Here is a 17,236-nt window from a genome sequence, read left to right on the forward strand (position 1 = left end):
ACAGAATCACTGAGGCTGGAAAAGACCTTTAAGGTAATCAAATGTGGCTGTTTAATGTCAGCTTGTTGCAGCTCCAAGCTTCCAGTTAAATAGGCCTGCACTGATGAATGTTGGGATTTTTTAGAGCATTTGTTCTCCCTGATCTGAACAAGTGAAGCCAGCTGGTGCTCAGGAGAGAAGCTGACAGGAATGTGCCTTCTCTGCCACAGGAGGGAGTGAGCACTCTGCATTTTAGCTGATTGTTCAGACTTTGAGAAAGCTTATAGCTCATCATTGCTAATTTCCTGATTGTCTGGTAAATGCAAATTCCAATAAAAACTCAAATCTTTTTTTGTTTTGTGAGTCTGTTGACATCCAACAGACACTGCTTGTGTAAGGCTCAAAGTATTGAGTAGGTGATAGTATAAACTATAGTGCATGAGAAGAAAAACAACTTTTGGATGCTGAGATGGATTTATTTGGAATTTACTGTGTTTCCATTTCACTCTCTTTGCCCTTTCCCCCTTTCAAGGTTGCTTGTAGGATCCGAGTGGTCACAGTTCTCAACGTGAATATGAGATGTGATCCCAGGAAATACTCTTTGCATTGGCAACATTCTCCCAAGGACTTGTCCCTTGGAAATTTGACCACTGTATCTTATGGGATGGATACAGAGTAGTTTTACACAGAACTCTGGTGAAAAAACAAGAGGGAAAACCTCAGATGACTGAGAAGCATTTGTGCTTCTGTACTATATTTCAGAAATATTAACAATGTCTGTCTTGTCCTTTGCACTGAGATAGCAATAGTGGAAATACTGAAATAGCAGCAATACCGTGGTCATATAAATTAGGTAGTGGTTGGAGTCATTGACTTGGTAGAAGAGGGAAAGCAAGGAGAAGATGGAAATTTGTGCTGTAGGAAAGGGAGAAGCTTGAAGACATTCTGCAGAACTCAATTACTTGCATTGTAGCAGGAGCAAAAAGTTCTGAATGTAAGTGGATAGAAAAAAACATGGCAAAACTACGTGGCTAACTGCAAGGTAACACATCCTATATGACCTCAAAACAAAGAAATGTTAAATGACAGATAGCTATGTACCTGGGCCCCTGATTTGGACTCCATCATCAATGGCATTTCCATTGTGGAAGAATTTCACAGGCCCAGAGAGCTGGCCAGAGAAGGGAGCGTACACGGTGGCCCCGTCAGCACAGATGACATCCACAGCCCGGTGCTTCCCTTTGCCATCGCGTCTGCAAGCAAACACATCTTTAAAGAAACCTCTGCTCAGGCCCAGAGCTGCAGAGAGGTTGGGCAGCACATAAGGAGATCTGGAAAAGGGTTGTTAGGGCAGAAACAGTGTCAGCAAACTGGCTGAAAGATCTGCAAAGCCGTAGGTGAGGTAGTGTCATGTAAGGGTGGATGACCTGTTAAGAGTTGGAGAAAAATGCCTTTCTTCCAGGTCTTTAAATAAAGACCATAGAGTCACAGAAAGTGTGGCTGTGTGAAGGACATCAAGTCCAACCCTCCACTTGAGTCAGGAGTGTTCCCAACTCTAGGTCAGGTCAGGCATGGCTCAGTCTGATAAAAAGCTCCAAGCAGAGAAGTGTCATTAACAATGTAGGCAGCCTAAAAGTTTCTCAAGTCCAACCCAAGCCTTCAAAGCTGTAATTTTTTTGTGACCTAAACAAAATATTTAACTCTTACTTCAGTGGAAGTACAACAAAACCCCACATTCTCCAATTACTATATTACCTTGGAGCTCCATAGTATCCGCAGCCATACTTATCACAGCCTCTTATCTCGTTGGTAGGGTTCCCAGCACACACTGCAGCCCAGCGCCCGTCCTGGGCCCGTTGTGGCAGGGGTGGGACATCTTTGAAACACAGAACACAGCACATCAAAGTTAACTCCTAGATTGTTTTATCACTTGCATGCTTGCAACTACTATGTTTGATTTACAGTTAGGTAAGAACATGCTGACATTACATCCCGTGCTTCTAATTGGATTTTTCTCCATAAAATTTGTAATCCTTTAGGAAATGTAAATGGAATGTAGACCTAAGCTGGATGGTAATATTTCTAGATTAGGATTATTTCATAGAAGAAAATGCTTTAAATACAACATTTCAAAAAGAGTATCAGGTCCTGGAGTGCAAATCTACTCTTGTTCTGAGTTGTGTTTTTTTGTTATGGGATTTTTTACCGGGTGTAAGCAGATGAGTAGGATCAGAGTGGTCACAGTTCTCAACGTGGATGTGAGAAATAATGCCAGGAAATACTTTTTGCATGGGCAGCATTTTCCCCAGCCGTTGCCCTCTGCGGATCTGGCCATGGTACCGGATGGGGTGAATGCAGACGAGCTTCACACAGTAACCTGGGAGAGAGGGAGAGGAAACAGGGTCAGGAAACACCAGCTGCATCTTCTCCTGGGGTGAGCCAGCAGCATTCCCTGCCAGCCTCTCACTGGAGACTGTTAGCATGAAGCAGAAATGTAGTTGAGGTACCAACAATGGTGAACTCAAAATTACTATATTTGCCAGGGCAAAAAGGAAAAAAGGGTGTTGGAAAATTGAGACAGGAAAACATCCTCTCAGCAAAACTGAGGATATGTTTCCGGTGCTTTATTTTTACTGTTTCCTATTTTTTGATTTGGGGTTGTTATTTTCCTGCTACCTGTTTTTCAACTCCTTTCTTCCCTCCTCTCCAAGAAAAGCATAGGAAAGGACTACATCCTGCTGGTGCTGTCTTCCAGTATTTCAGCGTACTGGAGAGGATGTAAGATTAATCAACACTGTGCTTGAATTGAAGAACCACAGGGACCTTGCTCAAGTAAATGAAGTGATTACTTGTGCACATCTCACAGCACACCGGCTGTCAATTACTTGCCTGATCCCCTGATTTGGACTCCATCATCAATGGCATTTCCATTGTGGAAGAAGCGGATGGGTCCCGAGAGCTGCCCGCTGAAGGGAGCGTACACCGTGGCTCCATCAGAGCAGATGACATCCACACCCGCATGCTTCCCTTTGCCACTGTGCCTGCAGGCAGAAATACAAGAATTAGGGACATCTCTCTAGGTTAATGTTATGTATCAATTGGTCACTTAATGCAGGATGATAGCTGGAGCTTCTCTAACAAAAATTTTTTACCTGCAATGAAATTGAACAGAAGTAGCAGGTTTGAAGCATCTTTGTTATTTGTTGTTGTTGTTGCAAATTGTTCACATTACTCTGACCTTCTTCAGAGTGGAATGAAATTTCAAATTTAAGTTTATTTTTTACTTGCCCAAGTTCATGAGGTATTTCAAACTGTTATGGAAAAGTACCATTTTATCCCAAAAAACATGTGTGCCATGTAAAATAGAATCTTGGCTGGCATTTTCTCACTTAGAAATTTGAAAGTTGCATAATGAAGATGAACCCTTTTAGAGCCTGGGGAGAGGAGATGACAAGAAAAAGTGGGAGTCATTCTACATATAAAAGCGTTTCTTCAGAGAAATATAACCTGTTGTTGTATGAGGTCCTTATTTAAAGACAGTGATGCTGACAGATTTTTAGTTTGTGTAATTGAATCTACTCAGCTTCCTGAGTGTTGGTTGAATTTCTGGAGTATAAGCAACAAGGGTAAATGACACAAATCCTTGAAATACTTCCATTTCCTTTACTCTGTCTGTGATTCATGTAACAATCCTGCTCCTTCACCCCTGCATCTGTTGTCAGCAGTGGTTATCACTGTGCTTCTGTAAGATTGCCAAGGAATATCCCAAAAATCAGCAAGAGGTCTGCAGACAGCAGTATTCTCTCATTCTGAGTGTCAGCTCTGTGTAGCTGTATTCTTTCTGGTGCCTGCACATTTAGTGTAGGAAAGCAAGGTGACCCCTGGAAGCCAGGCAGCCCTGTTACCTGTCAGCTGTGTCACCTGTCAGCTGTGTCACCTGTCAGCTGTGTTATCTGTCAGCTGTGTTACCTGTGAGCTGTGTTACTTGTCAGTTGTGTTACCTGTCAGTCAGCAGTGTTACCTGTCAGCTGTGTCACCTGTCAGCAGTGTCACCTGTCAGCAATATCACCTGTCAGCTCTGTTACCTGTCAGTCAGGTGTGTTACCTGTCAGTCAGATGTGTTACCTGTCAGTCAGCAGTGTTACCTGTCAGCTGTGTCACCTGTCAGCAATGTCACCTGTCAGCTCTGTTACCTGTCAGTCAGGTGTGTTACCTGTCAGTCAAATGTGTTACCTGTCAGGTGTGTTACCTGTCAGGTGTGTCCCCTGTCAGGTGTGTTACCTGTTAGCTGTGTTACCTGTCAGTCAGGTGTGTTACCTGTCAGTCAGATGTGTTACCTGTCAGTCAGGTGTGTTACCTGTCAGCAGTGTCACCTGTCAGGTGTGTTACCTGTCAGTTAGCAGTGTCACCTGTCAGTCTGCTGTGTCACCTGTCAGTCAGATGTGTTACCTGTCAGGTGTGTTACCTGTCAGGTGTGTGACCTGTCGGGTGTGTTACCTGTTAGCTGTGTTACCTGTCAGTCGGGTGTGTTACCTGTCAGTCAGCTGTGTTACCTGTCAGCAGTGTCGCCTGTCAGGTGTGTTACCTGTCAGTCAGGTGTGTTACCTGTCAGTTAGCAGTGTCACCTGTCAGTCAGCTGTGTCACCTGTCAGTCAGGTGTGTTACGTGTCAGTCAGGTGTGTCACCTGTGAGCTGTGTTACCTGTCGGCGCCGAAGTTGCCGCAGCCGTATCTGTCGCAGCCGCGGATGCGGTTGGTGGGGTTCCCGCTGCAGATCCGTGCCCAGTGCCCGTGCTGCTGCTGGGGCGGGTGTGCATCCAGCTGCTCGGTGAAAACTGCACAAGGAAGAGAGGAAAAACAGGGAAAAATCAACCATGTCCTTAGTCCAGTGCAACAGAAAGCGTTCAGGTACAAAATAGGGTGTTTAAAGGGAAAATGAGCTCCAAGCAGTCTGTCATTTCAGAAACTGTAGGTAAAAGGACATTCTACTACTTGCTGTATAGACTTGATCCATTTTTTTCCTGATGTCTTGATTTAAGGTATATACACCAAAAAGAAAGCAAAGCTATAAATAAAGATGTTTTAAAATAGTTTGTGAAATAAATTATTTTTACTTTCTAATGGTTCTGGGTTGATGGTTGGACTCGATGATCTTAGAGATCTTTTCAAACTATAATGATTTTATGATTCTTTCTGAAAGCTCCAACTACTGCAATATATGTCTCTTAATGCACATCTAATTCCATATTTTATAGTAGTCATAACTGTCCACATTACCATCATTCCTCATAAAACTAGAGGGAAAAAAACCTCAGCATTATTTATGTACAAGCGAATTTCAATAATGCATTATTGCCCACCTAAACCCTGTGAAGCCCAGCTGCATTACAGCAATCTCAACTCACCAGTGGTCACCAAGCTGACCAGAGTGACCAGACTGAGAGCTGGCATTTTGGGGCCGTGTCACCTGTGTTCTTTGATCCAGTCAAAGACATTGAACAGCTGCTGCCTGAGGTATTTATGTGCTTTTGAAAGCACAAGTCCGTTGTCTTGGCCAATCTGTCTGGAGCAAAGTATTACAGCTCCAGGCTGGTGGTGTTGCCATACTGGGCACTGTGGTATTCTGCAGGCTCTGAGAGTTGTTAAAGCTGGTTGGGAAAGATGGATAAAATAATTGGGCTCTTAACATTAAGAAATGGAAATGACCCCACATTTCAGGAAACTCTGGTTGAGCTGTTTCTTAACACCTTTTCTTCCCCTTCCTGGCGTAAGGTCACATTTAAGCCAGAAATGGTAGGAACCACAAATGTGGTTCAGAGGATTGAGCTGGAGGGAAAAGATGGCCAAAGCTCCCGAGTGGATGTCACCAGTTTGTCCTTTGCTGCTCATTCCTCCCTGGGTGTTTGTGCCCACCAGAGCTTTGTGACTGAGAACACAGGAAGCATTTGGCACTCATGAATATTCACTTGTGCAAGGAAAACAGATGCTTTTGCATTGAAACATTTCTTTTTTCTGGTTCAGCTGAAATTGTCGTTTATTTCACTTAAATCCATGAAGTCTGTTCACTGAAACCCTGGGGTTTTAACCGTGTAATACTTATTAAAACATCTTCAAGTTCTGAAACAACAGTTGCAAACCCACGTTGCATAGGCAAAACTGACCTGAGTTCAGTAATTCTAGGTTTTAAAGTGATGCCTTCAGTACCTTCTTGGTTTCAGCTATTGTACTATAAATAATAAACTAATTGTACTTTGTGTCTCTGGTAATCTTTCAGAAAAGCGTTAGATTTTCTTTACAGACATATCCCTGGTAATATGAAATTTAAATGAGTCATGGTGCTTTCACAGAAATTATTTGATATTTCAAGTTACAGAGACCTCTAGAAACCCCACAGATTTTATCCAGAGAAGAAACAGATGTGTCTCTGCCCCACTTCTGGTTTGCAAAAGGTACACTGTGTTTCCTGAAAGCCTCCATGGAACAAGCAGTTGGAGACAAATTTTTCACTTGCGTTTCCAAGCTTTTCTTCACAGCCAATATTTAATCCCCAAACAATCTTTTCACCCTCCCTGGGGTTACAACAAGTGGTTTGGCTGGTTTGATCCGTGCTGCTTTCTTCTCCATGCTGCCAGGAAGAGCTGCTGGTTTCCACACTCATGACCACCAAACAGATATTTATGTAAAAGTTCTGTCCCTTCAGTCCAGCTTGGATGGGGCTTTTGGTTGTAATTTCCTTCATATAATGGAGTCTTGGCTGCTAAATGACACAATGTGCTGGGAAGGGCTCTCAGTGGGTATTCAGGGTTTGGGAGTGCTGCTTACCCCTGAACTGAAAGATGGGATGTGTGGCTTTGTGTGATCCTTGCCAGAAACAACACTCATTGCTTATTCTCCTTCATTTGACACAAGCTCTCTGCAAACCCTCTCAGCTCTCCTTAGCAGCAGCAGTCAGCAGGGGACGTGGTATGGGTGGCATTTTCAGTGAGGATTTCATAGCAGAGAGGTTGTAAAGTGTTTCTGAGCTTGGCTAGCTCTGCACTGGCTGCTGGAAGCTTTTTCCCTACTGCAACCAAAACCATTTAAAAATAAAGACTTTTTTTCAGAGGATGCCTGACCAATCCCAGTTGAGAGGTGTCCAGTGGGATTTCTGCAATAATGATCTCTCTCAACTAGATTTTATTTCTGATTTATTTCAGTTTGCAGTGGGAGAGTTTTAAATACCTCATTAGATAACTTTAGCCTGGGGCAGACCTGCCTTGAGAAACCACTGATTTTTATAGACTCTGTGAACTTGCATGCTCCAGATTTTACCAAGGAAAGAATTGCAGCACTTCAGTCTGCTCTACAAAGCCTTGTGAAGGAAAGGCTTATTGTAAAGGCAGCCAAGCTGCTAGGCACAGGAAGGAGAGGTGTTATGGGTGCACAGACACTGAGGAAGGTTTTTCTTGAGCCCTGTTCTGCAGTCTGGTGCTTTGTAAAATGGCTCTAAGCTCCCTGCTCTTTGCAGATTTTTTCCCATCTCTCCTGAGTGCAGGGCTGACTCCAAATTGCTCATAACTGTGTAACATTTGTTTTTATTTCTTCTCTCTAAGAGATCCTAACAGCATTGTATCTTGCTCTGGTCTTTCAAAAACAGATCAAAATGCCACTGCAGTGTATATAATGCACTTGCGATAATGTACTCTCAATAAAACAGCTTTCAAGTGAAGGATGATGCATTGGGGATGTCTCAGTGCCTTCCCCATCTTCCCTGGGTGAGCTGGCAGGTGCAGACCTCTCACCTGGGGCACGAGGCAGCTCAGAACAGAAGTTGGGGGGATGCTTGTGTTAATTTAATTTCAGGATGTTAATTTAACAGTCGGTATGTGCGGTTGTGAAAGAATGAATTGGCCACGTAGCACCCAGTAACAGAAGGATATGGAACAACCCCTGCATTGCACAGTCCTGGGAGCTGCAGTTGCACCATTTCCTTCCCTGTGGTGGCAAGCAGGCATGAAGATGGAGGGGAGCCAGGTGGGTTAGATTGGGAAATGCTGATTCCCTTCTTTTGCACTAAGGCTCTGAGGTCCCCGCATTTCCCCTTTAGTGTCGGTAGTAACTTAAGAACACAAAATATCTTTTTGCTACCTATGTGCTATCTCCTGGGGAGGACAAAGCTTTAGCTGAACCCTCCAAAAGTCCTTTAAGGCTTGAGGAAATGGAAGGGCATAGCTTGGATTTGGGCAGTTAGTCTGGGACCTTGTGATATAAGCCTATAAAACAAAAGGGATAGAAGGGAATGAATCTGTGCAGAACCTGTCCAGAAACAAAGCAAATCTGCATGGCAGAGTTTGCTAACTGTCTACTCAAAAGCCTAATTGTGCCTGTTTCTTCCCCCATGACCGTTCCCCTCACCTTAAACATTTCTAGAACTGTGTATTTTACCAGCTCTTTCCCTCCCAGAGTCAGCTACACATTGTGTTTTCCCTTCCTCTAGACCCAGTTAATTTTTAATGGACTGAGAAGATAAAACTGGATTTCCTTATACTTTGTGCCCCAACTGGTCTGTAACCTGAAATAGAAACTGATATTTATTTGTTCTCCTCTGCTGCTGGGTGGCAGCCCCTGCTAAAACTGTGAGGTTTTATGTAAGAGCATCCCTGTGCTGCTGAAAAAACTGTAATTAAATAATGAATCCTTGAAAATGCTTGGGAAACTGTCTGTGGGACACACTGGAGAAGTGCAGAGCTGTGGTCATTAATGGACAGGTGAAAATGTTACTCTTGAGGGGCAAAGCTGGGCTTGATGGAGGCTCAGAGCCCTGCTCAGTCACAAAAGTCATCTCAGTTCTCATTAGGGTTGCATGGAGAGCTGGAGTTTTGAGTGGGTTCTTCTCCTTAAATATAAGCTGATAACTGTGTTAGAACATGGAATTTTAAACAAGAGAATTGTAGGTGGGAGTCTTTCCTTCATAAGGGCAACCAAATTCCTGATATAAATTTTAAAATATTTGTCAGCCTGGATAAAACTGGAGACTTCTGCTGAAATATAAGCAAAAAAAAAAAAAAGGAGAAGAAGGGAAAGTGTTGGGGTTTTTTTCACAACAAATTCTCACAACTCAATTGTACTGACTTGCCTTCAATGTCTGGTCACTATCTGCCTCTGCAGGTGGGGCTGAATATTTACGTGAACATGCTGATTTTTCATTCACAGCAAAATTAAAGTGGTTCCTGGGGAGGGTGAATAAAACGCAGCAGGTTGAGCACCTCTCACAGGTGCAGCAAACACCTTTCTGTGGTTAGAAGAAATAAACATGCTGCCAGGACATGCTCAGCCCCCACAGGAGCTGCTGTGCTAGGAAATCCGTGAGCCTGGAGCACTTGCAGAGCACTTCAGCCCTTGCCACTCCCAGTAGCAAGTTGGCAGCCTTGGCATGAGAAGCCCTGTCCTGTTAACAAGAGCTTGTTGTCCCAGGAAAGCCTTCAGCTGATTTACTAATGGAAAGAAATGCCTCACTTGGACAAAGAGAAACCTGAGCGTGCCAAGGCAATCCTGAAGCAGGAGTCTGGGGAGAAGGAATGAGTTACTTCATCACTGCTGCTTTATGGCTTTGGTGATGGGCCCCAGGGAAGATTTGGGTTTCAGCTTTATACAGGTTTTTTTCTCCCCAGCTGCCTTAAAAAAGCAGAACCTAGCCCAAACTTTATGACAGCACCAAAGAAATTCAAAGCAATTTGTAGTGAGGCAGCCCTTTAATAATGTGATTTTCCATGTTTAAGCACAAGTGAAATTTCTGGCTTATTAAAGAAATCTTAACTTTTGGCTGAAAGAAAGCAGTGAAATCCAAGAGGAGTGAGCTGCAGCAGGGCTCAGGCCGCTGAGCACTGAGATCCATCTCCTCCCACCACCCTCTGTCCTCACTGCAAGAGCCCCACCCAAAAGAACAGTGATGGACTGGACACAATAACAGCTTTAAGGCAGGTTTGGACCTTACTCTGAGTCTGGTCTTGCTCAGATAACCACCAGGGTTTGGTTCATGGATACTTCCAAGGCGGAACAACTGCTTGAGGCTCAGTGGTGTCCCCTCTGTTGGAGTGACTGCCTGTGCCCAAACAGTGCCCCACAACTGGGGGGCTGCAGGTTTGACCCTGATGTGCAGCCTCCTGCTCACAGCTGGGACAGGATCTCCTGAGGCACAGTTCTGGACGTGGAATATCCATATATCCATGGAATATAACCATGACAGTGTTCACAGGGGTCTCAGGTTGAGGGAAGAGACGAGGATCTGACTCCATGTTTCAGAAGGCTTGATTTAATATTTTATGATATATATTACATTAAAACTATACTAAAAGAATAGAAGAAAGGATTTCCTCAGAAGGCTAGCTAAGAATAGGAAAAAGAAGAATGATAACAAAGGCTCTGTCTCGGACTCTCTGTCTGAGCCAGCTGACTGTGATTGGCCATTATTTAGAAACAACATGAGACCAATCACAGATGCACCTGTTGCATTCCACAGCAGCAGATAATCAATGTTTACATTTTGTTCCTGAGGCCTCTCAGCTTCTCAGGAGGGAAAATCCTAAGGAAAGGATTTTTCATAGAAGATGTCTGCGACATCTCAGTCACCCTTTGCATGGGCACCAGGACACTGATTTTCACTCCCTCCCTATAGGGCCACTGTACTCAAAGGTTTTGATGTAAAACATCTTCACACAGAATCCTCTCAACACAGCAGAGAGACAGGGAGAAACTTCCTCCCATGAAAAGGTTTCAAAGTCTGCCAAAGCTGTAACATTCAGCAGCAAAATACAAATGACAATAAAATGATCAGAGATTTAGCAGCAATGCGTTAAGAAGCAGCAAAGAGTGACATTTGTGTGTGGGAAGAGCTCAGCCATCCCCTTTGGGCTCTGGGAAGAGGAAGGGAAAATTATATGCTGGCACTGGAGGTCTGACCTCAAAGAATGCAGGAAATCTCTAACGCCTTCCCTAAGTAAAAGAGTCCAGGCCCTAGGCAGTCTTCATTTATTTTATGAATTGTGTATTCTTTGTGAAGTCAAAGGTGCTTGCATTAAAGACAGAAACATCTCTGGACACTCTCTGTACTGATTGTCCAGTAAAAGGCTTTTAAGAAATCAAGCATGCTGGTAGTAATCAATATGCCTCAGCTGATTCTTGCTTATTCAATCAATATTATTTCTTCAAGAAAATTTTTCCACAACCCTTGACCAGCTGATGATGGGCTGCAGTTGGCTTCAGAGTCTGATTTTTCAGCTCCAGAGATCAGCAAGATGAGAGGGGGCATCATGCTGCTCCTGTTACATGGGGGGTTTTAAGCCCTCACTGTCTTCCCCCACCCTGCTCTCCCATTTGGATCCCTGATGATTTTTTCCTCAAGAAGAAACTCTTGGTGTACTGTTTTCCTGCTTGTCAGATGTCATACATAAAGAAGGGAAAATCTACTTGACAGTAAAATTGTGAAACAAGATGTTTAGACAGACAATATAGGCAAAAAAAAAAAAAATAGTAGCTACTTTGTGCACTGCTTCCATGCTCAGGGCTCAGCTAAACCCAGCCAGATAAAATTGCACCATCCTAAATAATTTTGTTAATTACCAATTTTGTTTGAGATATCAAAGAGGAGAAAAGAATGAGTGAAGCAATTTTATGTTTCCTCAGAAAATGAGTGGATTTTTCCTAATTCTTCCAATAAACATCATGAGGGCTAAATACTCTCAGTTTCTCGTTGCACACTCAGTTCAAAGCAGTGGAGGTGAATGCATGGTGGTGAGAGGCCACAGGGAAACCCACCAGCTTCAGGGCATCCTTCAAACACAACAGCAAGGACACCAGCCTGTGACAAGAAGCAGCAAAATGGTGAACTGGTTATGTGCAAGTAAGCACCACAGAGCAATCAAATTAAATGTAATTCAAGTAAGATTAAATTTAAAAGACAATGGCATTAAATTCTAGCTCTCAAACTCATAAAAGTCTCTAAAAGCAATTTCCAAAATCGTAACCATGCTGAGATCTAATAAAGTTTTCACTGAAGAGGCAGTGCTTGACTCAGTCTGTCACTTAGCAATAGGAGAGTTGTTTTCCCTGTTATGGAGGGGATGCAAACAGCTATAATAGTTTCCTTTCTGTTTTACCAAGTACCAAGGCATGACTATAAAGTGGTTGGCAATGCTCTAAGGGATGTGAATCTGCAATTTATGCTAAAAATGCTCTTTTGGTAAGACAGGTGTCTGAAAACTCACAGCCTGTTCTGGCCTTTGACCCAACTGATCCTTCTTGTTTTCTTCCATTCAGCAGTCAGCACAATCTGACAGACCACAATGTGCTTAAACAGAGACCCAAACAGAGTGAAATCTATGGGTAGATGCAGAGAGGGAGAGAGGGTGATTTGCTTTCCTGAATGTCAGGTTTTGGAAATATCCAGGTTTTGCAAGATTCTGGTTTAATTTCTTACAGCAGATAAGCCCTGGGGCACAGCACTGCAGATGCCTATTAGCAATGTCTTATTTTTCCTCATTTTTTTTCTTGCTGGTGATAAATGCCACATGAGCCATGTGAGATGACAAGCTGCAATCCCCTGTGCCAGCACACTTTTCCTCTGAGTTGTGTCGCTTCTATTTTCCTAAAAATTTTCTTATTTTATGCTGCAGACTGCATAAAAGAAGGCCTGAATTAGTGTAGAAAAGAGCTGTTTATGGGGATAACAACTTATTGTTTCTGTTGATTATGCTTATAAAATAATAATTTGGATGAACTAGAAGGCACTGTGATGTCCAAAGGCAGCTTTTGCCTTCCCTTCTCTGATAACATTTTGGACCTTCATAAACATAGGACATAGTCTAACATCAAAAAGTCTTTGAAAAATTATTTTTTCAAAGGAAATATTGTTGTTAGCATGTAATGGATTCCTGAAATGCAGCATCCAACTTGTGTAATGGGCTCTGAGGGAAAGGATGGCAATGAAACCCAATTTAACTAATGAGTGTAATTTAGAAAGAGACTTTACTGCAGAGTTTCACAGGAAATAGTTTAGAAACATTCTGCCTTTGGAGAAGAAGGGGTTTGTGGTTCTTCAGAAAGCCTTGCTTCAATCTGCAGAAAGACATTGTGGTTTTTTATTAGTTAATGTGAGCAACAGAACTGCTGTGTGCAATCCTGGCATTGCAGTTGTGCCCCAGTGCTGCCCTGGCTGAGGGACAGCTGCCCCTGCCTGTCCCACAGGATGCCCACCCAAGGGCCATTAGTGACTCTGCACCACATGGATAATTCAGTCCATTATCAGTTTAAAACCCTGCAGTTTTCTGGGCACAGCTGGCTGTTGCTTCTTGCAGAAAATTTTTTGGGCTCTCAGATCCCCATCAGCGTGTCAGGGATGAGCTGCACGGCCCCATGTCCTGCTGTAATGCCAAGATGTCCCTCATGTCCCACCAGGTTAATGGTCACCCTCTGAGGTCCCCATCAGTGGTCTTGTCTCTGCTCTTGTCCTGTTGCTGGGCTGGGGAGTACTTTTGGATGCTTTTTCCTCCCAAAGTACTTGCTGAGCAAGAGCTCACCTTGGCACATCAAGGCTCACCCAGAACAAGCCTGTGGAAACCTGATCCCAGCCAGGACTTGGCTTTGGGCACTGCAGAGCCCGGGATGGGCAGCACTCGTGCTCCAGAGCAGGAAGATGATGCTGAGATGAACTGGGCTGGGCAGGGGACAGTGAAAGTGGCAGGGCTGTGCCTTCCCTCACATGGAAAGCAGGCAAAGGCAGTTCCACTGAGCAGCCTGTCCTGACCTGCCTTGATCCTCATGTCTGTGTATTGGTAGAAATTAAATGTCTCTGGTATGTGTATATATATATATATATATATTGTCGCAGACATATTTTCATTAAAACTCTTTTCTTAGGATTTTTCTTCCTGAGAAGCTGAGAGGCCTCAGGAACAAAATGTAAACATTGATTATCTGCTGCTGTGGAATGCAACACGTGCATCTGTGACTGGCCGGTCCCGGCGGTGTCACGGGTGGTGCCCCCGTGTGCTCACCCCTTTGCACAAGGATGTCCCCACGGGCTGTGCTCACCCCTTTGCACAGGGATGTCCCCACGGGCTGTGCTCACCCCTTTGCACAGGGATGTCCCCTGTGCTGTGCTCCGCTGGGGTGCAGGATGAGGAGCCATGCAGAGCATCCTCGCTGCCATTCCCACAGAAGTGTTTCATCTTGGTGAAGGAAACAGCATCCAATGTGTATTGAGAGAAAATCAATGCCAGAACAGATCACAAACGGAAGCTGCTGCCTGGAAGGACGCTATCCCTCTCCCAAAGCACCCGGCATTCAGGGGTTATCACCTCAAGCTGCTTGCCTGGGTGAAGGACGGAAGAAATCAGATCACAAAATTATTTTGCTTCCGTTTTCTTCTGTTAATGGGTCCAGCTTATTTCACTATAGACTGGATATCTAATTATGAAAACACGTAAAGGAGACTATAAAATAAGCCATGCAGCTCTTGTGGTGACTGCCACTCTTTTGTGTTCAGCAGATTTCTTTTACCCTTTCAGAGGAGCTGTTGATGGATTAGGGAAAGCTGCAGACTGAAATGTGGTGCTGCAGTGGGGCTGGTTTTGCTGATAGGCAAAGGCAGACACCACCTCTCCCCTCACCTTCAGGCTGGCAGAGCCCTGTGCCCACTAAAATACCAACTGTGTGGGCACGGCCTCCTGGCAGGTCTCTGAACAGAACCATATCATTATAAACCACTGTCTAGCCTGAAGTGCTGCTAAATGACTGAGCTATCACATTTCCACAGCTCATTCAGGGGTATTTTTAGTGCTGGTGGAGAAAGTTGCTGACTCCAGGTCAAGTAATCTCTCCCAAGGTTTATGGTCCTGATTCAGGGAAGATTTGGTTAAATGTTTGTTCTAGTGAGGCCTCTCTCCCTGCCCCAGCTTTCCCATGGGAGGGCACTGGGCCTGGATTGCAGGCATGAAGAAAAAAACCAGCTTACACTGACATTCAAAGTAGAGAAAATCTATCCTGCTAAAATATAGATCTCTGTCTAAATGTCATTTCTCTAACCTATTTCCATTGCTGTGCTGGATTTCCCCAGAGTGGAGGCAAGCAGCCTCCATACAGAGTGCCTGAGGCTGTTTGGGGCTCAGGAATCCAGCTGTGCAGCACAGCTGGCTCAAGAGCTTGGATTTGCTTGTTTTACCCAGGAGTCTCTTGGTGAGACAATGCAGGGAAGGCATTGCTAGGCTGTCACTCACACTGCAAGGACAAGAGCCAGAATCCGGAGTCTTGCAGGGCATTTGTGGTGCTGTTTGTGTGCCCATGGCCGATGGTCCCCTGTGTCCCCCACGGGCAGGGATGTGTGACAGCCACACTGAGAGGGGACTCACAGGGCTGGACCCACAGCAGGGACACAGCAGAGGGACATCACAGTGGCCAGCACTGGGGCAAGGGCTCAGCTGGCTTTTCCGTGCAGGGGGAAACTCACAGGGGACAGCTGAGGAGGGTTTCTGGGTGGTGGAGAAGTGTGGGGGTACCAGTTGTGGGTTTCTCTGGGTCTGGATTGAAGGCACTTGAGAACACTTCATGTTCAGACTCAGGTGTTTATTATTTCTTATCAGCAAAACAATCTCACTACTGTGAGTTTGGCACCTTTCCATTAGAAGGCACAAAATGGCCAACAATCACTTGTTATAAGGTCTTTTAAGACTAAACTATCCAATTAAGAACTGACACCTGGATTATTTTCCCTTTTAACCCAATAATGATCCCAAAGAGCCTTCAATGTGGACCTTTCTGCCCAACTATAAAATGCTGTTGTCATTTTATTGCAAAGCTCCCATACCTTCTCAGGGATTTCTCATGGGCAACTCCTTGAAGCACTGAGTCCTTCACAGCAGAGCCAACAAACTCCAACTCTCCCCCCACCCAGCTACCCCACTCTTTTATAGCACTCTTCTTCTTATTGGACACAGCTGTGCCTGTTAAGGGCAGGCCTGTTCCTAATCTTTGGTGATTAGTGCAGCTGCAACTCCTCAGGTGTGAGACTGCCTTCTGCACCATCTTTATTTTCTTACATTCTATCCTTCCACAAAATGCCACTCAAACCCATGGAGAAGAAGGAAGAAGAAACCCAGGATGACACCCTGTACTCTCCATCTTCCTTCCAACCACAACATACTAAAAATCCCAAAACCTCAATTTCTCACCAAATGATACCCCTACACTACTCTCTATAATCTATTTCGTACTTTTGTAGATTCCAGTCTATCTTGACATCTAGGAAACTTTCTCCATGAATGAGGGTCAGAGTCAGTGCTCCCCCGGGGGTCAGGGCACCCCAGAGCAGACAGAGGAATACTCCCTGTGGTGCCCTGGGTTTGCACAGAGCAGTGCTCTCCTGCAGGAGGAGGACAGCTGGGTGATGGGAAGGAGCTCTCCTGCAGGAGGAGGACACCTGGGTGATGGGAAGGAGCTCTCCTGCAGGAGGAGGACAGCTGGGTGATGGGAAGGAGCTCTCCTGCAGGAGGAGGACAGCTGGGTGATGGGAGGGAGCTCTCCTGCAGGAGGAGGACACCTGGGTGATGGGAAGGAGCTCTCCTGCAGGAGGAGGACAGCTGGGTGATGGGAAGGAGCTCTCCTGCAGGAGGAGGACAGCTGGGTGATGGGAAGGAGCTCTCCTGCAGGAGGAGGACAGCTGGGTGATGGGAAGGAGCTCTCCTGCAGGAGGAGGACAGCTGGGTGATGGGAAGGAGCTCTCCTGCAGGAGGAGGACAGCTGGGTGATGGGAAGGAGCTCTCCTGCAGGAGGAGGACACCTGGGTGATGGGAAGGAGCTCTCCTGCAGGAGGAGGACAGCTGGGTGATGGGAAGGAGCTCTCCCGCAGCAGCCAGGCAGGGCCCTGGCTGGAGTTTGCCTGGGGCAGGGGAGGTGAGTGGGGCTGGCAGATTGCAGTGGGTGCTGATGGTTTGACAGCACGTGGGAGGAGACCGGCGCTGGGGTGAGCCGAGGAGCTGTGAGATGAAGATGAATCAATGAGTTTGACGTAACAGGGCAGCCATGGAGAGAGAGGAGTGATGTGGTTGTGCTGACAAGCCAGGAAATGAGCCTGGGCTCCTCTGAGTGAGGAGATATTCGACAGCAGAGCCACAAATGCTGGGGCCAGAGTGCATTACTGAAATCATCCAAGTTCTTGTCTAATTAAAAATAAATTCCAGAAAATACATCCAAATTAATTTTAACCTGCCAATGAATATCCAGCAGCA

At 45.1% G+C, this 17,236-nt stretch overlaps 1 protein-coding gene across 1 annotated transcript; it reads right to left on the reverse strand.

The window, feature by feature from the left end:
* Positions 1–434: 434 nt before the first annotated feature.
* Positions 435–5,454, reverse strand: LECT2 (leukocyte cell derived chemotaxin 2). Its single transcript, XM_059483726.1, has 7 exons — positions 5,384–5,454; positions 4,681–4,813; positions 2,869–3,020; positions 2,186–2,356; positions 1,735–1,855; positions 1,081–1,232; positions 435–672 (listed from the first exon to the last, which is right to left on the reverse strand). The coding sequence occupies exons 1-7, from the start codon at positions 5,427–5,429 to the stop codon at positions 482–484; spliced, it is 966 nt and encodes a 321-aa protein (XP_059339709.1). The 5' UTR covers positions 5,430–5,454; the 3' UTR covers positions 435–481.
* Positions 5,455–17,236: the final 11,782 nt, after the last annotated feature.

Source organism: Ammospiza nelsoni, chromosome 16 (assembly GCF_027579445.1).
Source record: "Ammospiza nelsoni isolate bAmmNel1 chromosome 16, bAmmNel1.pri, whole genome shotgun sequence".
Lineage (NCBI taxonomy): Eukaryota > Metazoa > Chordata > Aves > Passeriformes > Passerellidae > Ammospiza > Ammospiza nelsoni.

Excerpts from the sequence above, each read along its gene's own strand:
- LECT2 (XM_059483726.1), bottom strand. The coding sequence starts at position 5,429 with ATGCCAGCTCTCAGTCTGGTCACTCTGGTCAGCTTGGTGACCACTG. Across the intron at positions 1,856-2,185 it reads TACTCATCTGCTTACACCCG|ATGTCCCACCCCTGCCACAA; the intron begins GTAAAAAATCCC and ends TGTGTTTCAAAG. Across the intron at positions 673-1,080 it reads AGTCCAAATCAGGGGCCCAG|AGTTCTGTGTAAAACTACTC; the intron begins GTACATAGCTAT and ends TTTTTTCACCAG.